The sequence below is a fragment of the Paramacrobiotus metropolitanus genome, unplaced genomic scaffold (genome assembly GCF_019649055.1).
Source record: "Paramacrobiotus metropolitanus isolate TYO unplaced genomic scaffold, Prichtersi_v1.0 Parri_scaffold0000076, whole genome shotgun sequence".
NCBI classification, from domain to species: domain Eukaryota; kingdom Metazoa; phylum Tardigrada; class Eutardigrada; order Parachela; family Macrobiotidae; genus Paramacrobiotus; species Paramacrobiotus metropolitanus.
Genome location: NW_026570296.1, coordinates 660,320 through 668,756, shown reverse-complemented (window position 1 = coordinate 668,756; position 8,437 = coordinate 660,320). Strand labels below are relative to the sequence as shown.

General features: G+C 46.9%; 1 protein-coding gene and 1 long non-coding RNA gene across 2 annotated transcripts; both read left to right on the top strand.

The window, feature by feature from the left end:
• The first annotated feature begins 211 nt into the window (after positions 1–211).
• LOC129595279 (uncharacterized) lies at positions 212–3,775 on the top strand. The gene is made up of 2 exons (XM_055492230.1): positions 212–2,766; positions 2,857–3,775. Exon 1 carries the CDS (start codon positions 212–214, stop codon positions 2,714–2,716), a length of 2,505 nt encoding a protein of 834 aa, XP_055348205.1. The 3' UTR covers positions 2,717–2,766; positions 2,857–3,775.
• Positions 3,776–4,367: 592 nt separating this feature from the next.
• Positions 4,368–8,437, top strand: LOC129595286 (uncharacterized). Its single transcript, XR_008691299.1, has 7 exons — positions 4,368–5,727; positions 6,383–6,557; positions 6,669–6,788; positions 6,876–7,058; positions 7,116–7,293; positions 7,458–7,605; positions 7,667–8,437. It is a non-coding gene; the product is annotated as an uncharacterized LOC129595286 (long non-coding RNA).

Below are 8,437 nucleotides of genomic sequence, written 5' to 3'. Positions count from 1 at the left end.
TTGTTTTATAATTGCAGATTGAAGAAAGATGGCACAAAAGGTCAAGCCCCTTCTAAACGTTCGGGAATGGCGGCAGACATCGATCAGTTTACGGGCTATAATCCAAAGTGTCCGGACTGCTTAAGGAACAACAAAAGGTTGACAAGAAATTCCCTGCTACACTTGTATTCACAAGCTGGAAGACCCACATACCGTCACGCTTGTTGGGATCATGGAAGCCAAACGTGGGAACTTGGACGTTTTTCGAAATCTCATAAGCGCAAGAAATTACGGCAGCATCCCAGTAGAAGAGCGAATGCTATTCGAAGATCGTTACCGAGAAGCGATCCGAAACAACGAACCTGGCTGGGATGACACCTTGGAGCCGTTGAAGTGTCCACAGACAGACGCGTATCGGAAGAAATTTGAAGAAGACCAAGCGAAGATGCGAGTTCAGCGGATGGAAGACGAAATCCGCGCGAAAATTAATGCGGAAAATAAGAGAGCAAGTGAACAGGCTGCACGAGAGGGGCTGCCCAGCACATCGAGTTTAGTTGCACCTACGGGCATGGCCAGCCTTAACGAAGACGAAATGCAACTTGTACGACAATCACTTATCATACAAATTGAAACGATAACGAAAGATCCAGCTGCCATGTCAGACGAGGTATTCAAAATGCTGTTGCGGGAGAAGAAACGACTTCAAGACGGGTTCGCGCCGGCACCCTACATAAAGAAGGAAGTCGAAAGACGTATGGATGACTTACGTAAATCTCGCCGAACCGAAAGTGATGTGCTGCAAGCATTCAGGAATTTTAAACGGGACGAAGGCTTTATACGACCACGTTCGCCCCCGCATAGAGAAAGGTCACGCGGACATTCACGAGAATATGAGCGAACTTCTGAACGACAGAGAGAAAGGTCACGCGAACACTCTCGTGAAAGGACACGTGACTACCGCAACGAAAGGTCACGCGAACGTTCTCATGATAGAGATTACCGTGGCGGAAGAGGATGGGTGCGCCATGGAGACGAAGTTACGGAAATGAGTATTCAAAAACGGCGTGCGGAGACATTCCGTACAGAGCCTGAAAAGCAAGGGCATCAGGTGCCGATGGGAGTCGCATTCCGGAATCGTAACGTCAGGATGTCAACACCCGAAAGGTCATGGGATAAAAGACGTGAACATACGCGAAATCGAACGCCTGACCCACAGGATAAAAGATGGCAACAGAGAGCCGCATTTTACGCGACCTTTGACTCGGGCGCAAGCAAAAGGTCATCAAGCACTGAACGGGAAGATTCACCTCCAAAGTATCAGCGGGTAGAGTCAATGGTTCACGTCGTGGATCCAATTGCGAGTGTCGTACAAGAAGACGATGCGATGGAAGGAACCAGCTCGATTGCGGAAACGTCTCAAGAGAACGTGACCCATCGACGAAATGTAATTCTGGATAGTGACCTCCAACCGGAACAACCGGCGAGTAACGAACCGTTGCAGCCTGAGTCAGGAGAACAACGTGAACTGGAAGGTCAACGAGAACCGGATAATCATCGCCAGGCTGATCAGCGACAGAACTCCAGATTTGACAACCGACGTCCTGAAAGTATCGACATGGAATACAAGACGACTGATATTGATGAGCAAACGGTCGAAATTTGTCGATACTTTGGACTTGAGCCGGATTCGGTTGAAGCTAACAAGATCCTCACAATTTTGAGACAGTTGAGCCAATTCCTACTTGACTCAGGTTACGCGAGAGAGATTAAACAGGGAGTGGAACAAGGAACTTTTCGTCGATTATTCATCCACCGCGATTCAGTACGGGACTGTTATCTCCCTATCCGACGGAATGGGCTACACAGTTTGGTGGATTTAAGTTTATTGGATGTACCGCTGGATACAACTGACCCAATCGGGATGACACAGTTCTATTACAGAGACTATCCCGAACGACAAGAATACGTGGCTCAGTTTGTTTTACGACATGTGAATCCAGCTTTTAAGTTGCTTGCAGCAAGGGCATCGATAGGATTACAGGTGGATCCTAAGGACTATGCCGCAAAAAGGATGGGGCAAAAGGTCTTTGCTGCGAGACTGGCACATTACAAGACACAAAATCAACTGGTGTCTAATACCATGAAGGACGACATTCCACCGTTCTTCCGAGCTCATGTCGCTAAATTGGGACAACCAATGGAACATATCAGCATAGCGCATACAGCTCGCAAGGCGCTGAAAAAGTGTAAGACACGAATGGAAAAGGGCAACTTGACACAGCGCCACGCATCCCAAGTTGAAGAAAGGATTAATAAGATCAAAGATTCTCTGGGAAGCGACTACGTCGAACCGGTGGACGGAATCGAAACTTACATTGATGAATTCTTAGTGAAGAAAAGTGACCGTCGTCCAGACCGTGCGCCTAACCAGATGGGACGACGCGGCATCCGAAACCAACAGCTGCGGGATAATCTCGCCGACGTGCAGCGTCGATTGGCGGAAGACCCTGATAACCGCAGACTGCGACTCGAAGAGAATGACGCACGCCATCGACTTGAGGCGGTTAAGCGAAGTCGCCAAGGTAAAGGTCGTGGCCAGCGCGAAGTTGACCCGACAAAGGTCATGGAAGTTGACTCGACGGAACCAGTTGACCGAACTTCCGATCGAAACCAACCGGAAAGCGCTAAGAAACGCCCGCCGAGAGATGGCGAGGGCGATTCAAATGAAATGGAATAGTGCTGATCGTTAGGATCACACTATTAAAAGGACGTCTACGGCATTTGTCGGTACGTCACAAAGATTAAAATGGTGTTGTATAAAGGGCGCGACACGTGACATGTTAACATTAACTGTATTTGTGTATTTGCTGTTTGCAGCGTTTATAGCACAGAATTGCCTAAAAGAAATCATGTGGAATATCTATTGGGGTTGAAATTGATTCGGTCTATAAAGCCGGCCCCAAGGGAGTTGCTACGGCAGTTAGCCGGCCCTCCTCTAAAAGCGACTCAGTGTTATAAATGCACAAGAGAAAACTACGGTAATCAAGCCGGATCTCTTGAATACGAAACGGGGCCACAAGCGGCGAAAAAGAGAAAGACAACAGGTGGAATATTGATGAGGTTAACTTAATGCGGCAATTAGCCGGCCTCATTAGAGTTGTTACGGTAAACTATGCCGGCACTCTTTTCAAGCGATTCAGTGTTAAAATTAAAACGAGAAAAACTACGGTAATCAAGCCGGATTTCTCGTACTAACGTAAGCCACAAGCGGCGAACAAGAGTCAAAGATTTAAGGTGGAAATTTCATGGGGTAAACTCAATCCGGTAATTAGCCGGCCCCATCAGAGATGCTACGGTAAACTTGCCGGCACTCTGGCCGCTCGAGGCATATTGAAGTTGGATGTGCGACGGAAAGGTCAAACTGTAAATTTTACCAGGGAGGCAAGCAAGGAAGTGCTTGAAGCCGCAGAAAATCGGCTAAGTTCCTCCATGACCTTTAACAGAAGTTTTGACGAGTGGGATGACCTTTGGGATCATCAATTGCCCAACAGAGTCACCGTATCGGAATTCAAGTCGCATGACCTTTGGGACTATTAACCCAAAACGAGTCGCACATCTCAACGGATCATCTCAACAAAGGATGACCTTTATTAGGGAGGAAGCGAACTACGCTTGTCTTCATTGACGTCCCTCCATGACCTTTATTGGATCTCATTTTGAAGTCGTACGAATGATACGCACCATATTCCAAAGAGTGAAGCAGTATTCCTAAGTCGTACTTGATACGCACCTGATTCTCAAGCGGATTGTGATGAAAGTCGCATTACGGATGCGCGAAATTGCTCAACGGGCGGAATGGGCCAATGTGCGGAAAACGGTGGACAGGACCTGTGACCTTTACGAGTCAGAAATGGAGGATCCTAGTCTACATTTGGTTCATACTTTTGTTGATCTGTTTAACTGTTGATCTGTTTTATGATAGTATTTTTATAATTGGATCTCTTTATTCACATCGTATTAAATGAAATTGTGCCTTTATGTAATTGATGTGATAAAATGGATTATGAGAATTTGATGTTTTTGAGCACACACAGACACCGGCGACCGTCGTCTTCTCGTGGATTCGGGAGTGTGTCCAGCCTCACAGGAGCTCGGCATCCCCCCAGAGGCATGTGAGACCGGGATCACTAGCGTTCTCGTGAGTGGCGCTACGCCTGTGGCGCTACGCCTTAGGATTACGTGTCTGTGTTGTGTCTCTTCTGATTGGCTTGAGTTGTGTTAGTGGGCGCGGCATAGCGCGTGCTGCACAGTGTTACACACTGTTGAATGGGCTCCACGCTTTACGATCGAGCTGCGCCGATCATTATTGATTTTCTGTTGTCGGAATTTTCAATATTATTAAAAGTCAGCTATTAGCGGTGCGACGTTTCGCGATTCCGCGTAGTTCGCTATACTTATCGCATAGCTCACTCCACGGGATCTATTCCGTTTAGGTCTCCGTATCTGGATCACTGCTGGATCTAGCATTAGAGGACGTTGAATCCAGGCAAACTACCTGAGGCAAACTACAATTTTTTGTACCTGAGTAGATTGGCGAACGCGTCGGGAATGAAATCGGGAATCTCGATGGGAGCATGGCGAATTTCGGGCAGACTGCCATAGAACATGGTGCGGAACACGGAGTTGCGGATACTCAGGAAATGGCTACAAATGCACCAATAACAGAATTAAAATCTTGAAAACTCTTCCGACAATGGACGGCCGGGTGGAGCGTTACTTGTGGGCTCTGAAGATCTTCACAGGGCCAAAGTTGCCCCCAACGGCAAACTGCACATCACTGAAATCGCCGCTTGTTAATGCCTGCTGCATGCAGCTGACGACGGTGGACTTCATTCCGTCCGGTTGGGGAATGGCCGATGAAGTAGTATTTGTGGAGGCCATTCCGATGCCAACGGTGAATGCAACAGTTTGAGCCTCGAGACTTGAGAGTCCCCGATTAGCCGACGGCGCTGGAGTCGGAATATGGACAACACAAAAGATACACAGTTTTAAAAGATAAGTGTAAATGGAAATTGAGGAATAGTTTAAAACGCACAAACAGGAAAGCAAATTAAACATGTAGAATGTGACTTGTGCAAGTCTTATTAATTTTTATACAAAGCAAAAAAAGCGGTTCTGAACGCCACAGCAGCGTTAGTAGTTATTACTGTGTCTGCCTATCTGGCTGACTCTGGCACCATCGCTGATTGGCCTGAGTTGATATTCATTCATTCATGTATCAGGAGCAGACAACCCGTTTAACAGGACTTCAATATCTGGTCGGTAAAAAATGCAGCAAAAAATTACAGAAGAGGTTATTTAGACAGATCAACAGTTTTCAGAGCAAACTTGAGAAAGTATTACAGCGTGTACATACTCCCAGGCTTTCAGAAATTATTCCTGCTTTCGAATACAATTGTGATGGTTCTATTATGCCTAATTAGTAATTAACTATAAATTTTCATTTCTTTTCCTGTCTTTCCTGCTACTATCCGAGTGAGAAGCTACCGATGAAACGGTCCAGCCATGTCCACCTGTGACGGTGACGCCCGACTGCGGGTCCACCAATACAGCTCCTTCGAACGGTCCAAAGAAGCAAGAGCTGGGCAGCTGCCGCAGCGCCGTGGATTCTCGTGGCGCTAACCGGCTTCAAATTCTGGACGCCTCGTTATACGTCATACAGTTTCCGCTCCAATTACACTTAGCTAGGTATTCATCGAGCTGTATGAAAAAGGGCTTCGCGGACCGCGGTGGACAGTTATCAACACATCTCAGAAACAAAACAGTGCATTATACAGCGCCCCGTACGCTCACGGTCGTTTTAGCAAGTGGTAGTCGACAACTTTGGTCATTTGGCGATACCAAATAAATGGAGCAGTCGAAAAAGCAGCAGTAACCAGCAGAAACCGAAGTTATCGAACCGCACGGGAAGAGTGTAAAGTGCATTCTGTAATGCGCATGTTGCAGCTCAAACTGCCCAATCAGGCAAGCGTTTTGACAGTAGCGTGCAGTCGTGCAATGGAACAGAGTCATTCAGTCGACTCCACCGTCCTGATTCAGTCGACTCAATGACTACTCGTAGGACACGTACGTGCTCTCAACTCGAGTTAAGTGACCCCATTTAGGGTCGACCTACTCTACCTTTGGCCTGCCGCGGTACCGCCCTTTCGCTTTGCCTTTATGATTCGCGGCATTCGCCCTTTTCAGAGTTACGTACAGGACACAGCACGGTCATTCGACAATATTCATTTTTCGTGTATAAAATTTAAGCATTACGGTGTATCGTTATAAAATGATGTAATTTTGCTTGCTCTGAATCCTCTCGAATCCTTCTTGCAAACTGATGAAGATAATTTGTCTTCAGGATAACCCACCATGTCCACGAATTCAACTTCACCGAAAACTGCTCCTGGGAAGCAGCTGGGCAGCGGCCGAATCACTGACTACATGGAACGAACACTGGCGCAGGGAGAATTCACTGATGTGTGTTTCACAGTGGGACGTGATTTTGGCGAAGTGCAGAACTTTTCCGCGCACAAGTAAGTTTCGAGGGCTTATCCGAGTTCTTCTGGGAACAGCTGTTCTCATTTCACTTTGTATGTAAATACATAAATGGTCGGCTGTACCGAGATGATGTTCACTGTGTACAGACTCGTCTTGAGCCGCAGTGCAGTGTTTCGAGCGATGTTCTATGGAAGCTTGCCTGAAAAGTGTGATGCAGCTATCGGCATTCCCGATGTCCATCCGGAAGCATTTGCCAATATGCTCAGGTACCCTGAACGATTCTAATTTTCTTTTTGAAAATTTTTTCAAAGCTGCATGAAAACCTACTATGCCTCGTTTTTTTGGTATTACAGTTTCTTGTACACGGATTCATTTGATCAGCTCAGTGCTGACAATGTCTTCGCGACGATGAGCTGCGCCGACAAGTACATGCCGCAGCTGGTGCAAATTTGCTCTAACTTCATCGAACGCCGGTTGAATGCTGACAATTTTTTATCCACGTGGAAAGAGGCACGGATTTCTTCTTTAATCACTACGTACGAATCCTAGTCTATTACAAAATTAATATTCAAAAACGACTTGCCTGTCTGCAGGCTGTTTCTTCGCAAGCCGACAGCATCGTGGAGAAATGCATGGCTTTCCTGGATGCTAACACTGCGAAGATTGTGGAATCGGGAGAGTTCCCTGATATCTCATTGGATACACTGCACAGTACCTGCAGCGCGACACGCTGTCGGCAGAAGAGCACGATGTATACTTGACTGTTGAACGGTAAGCGAAGCACAGACCGAATGTTAAACTTGGAAGTAAGCACATCTCCAACAGCATCCGTCTGTCATGTCATTAGTGGCTCAACGAAAGAACCCATGCTTCAATAGTAACAAATAAATAAATATGACCTGATTAATGGCAAAAATCTGCACATTCCATGACAGCTGTCATGGTAGGTGGGCAACGGCTGCCTGCGCTCGTCACGCTATGGACGCTTCCGGCGCTAACCGGCGTCAGATGTTGGGCACGGCGCTATTTCTCGTCCGATTTCCGCTGCTGACCAACACCGAACTCGCTGATGGTCCCGGAAAGGTAACTGGAACGCCATGTTGCTGAATTTATTGGATTGTTGTTTCATGTTGTATTGTTTTAGAGCGGTCTGCTGATGGAGTCGGAGTTATACTCCTTGTTCATGTACCAGAATTCTAACACGAAGCTAGAGGGACGGTTTCCCACGCAGCCACGCACGGGACAGCGGAGAATCGTGTTTCCGGGTGCGGACATATTCGTGCTTCGGTCCTATTACCTTCAGCCAGCTAGAATAACCGGAGTGCATCAGCAACACGTTGTCTTCACTTGGTACAGCAACGACGCATTTCGCAAGGAGGGCACTACTCCGACGAAACTCGTGTTTCGTCCTCAGCAAGTCTTGAAAAGAGGTCGGAGCGTGCGCATCCTTTCATCGGGAGAAAATGCCGAATACGAAAGGGCCCTAATGGGTGGACTGCACCGGATAAAGGTGCGCGGGGAATACAAGACTGTCGGATTCACTGATTTGAAGGTGCTTTACAGAGAGGGTAGAACAAGGAATACCTTGGATTGAGTCGATGGCCAAACTTTTCTTGAACGGATAATATGTGCATCTGGTTGATAAACTGCCCGATGTTTTGGTTATTGCAACGGGGACGTCATTTGTATTCTTTTTATGGACATTCGTAATTTCTCAGCTTCGTTTCCATTTTTCATGTTACGTTACGAGGTTTCAGTAACATGATTCCAGCTCGAATGCAACATCAGGTCAAGAGCCAGCAAGATTTACGCAACCGTTGCATCCATATTGTTTTTCTTTAGAACTTGTTTTTACTTTTGTCCTCCGCCATCTGATGTCCGTCCTGCACTGTATTTGTAACCCTGTCACAATAAG

What these genes read in the sequence shown, in the direction of transcription:
- LOC129595279 (XM_055492230.1), top strand. Translation starts at nt 212, where the DNA reads ATGGAAGCCAAACGTGGGAACTTGGACGTTTTTCGAAATCTCATAAGC.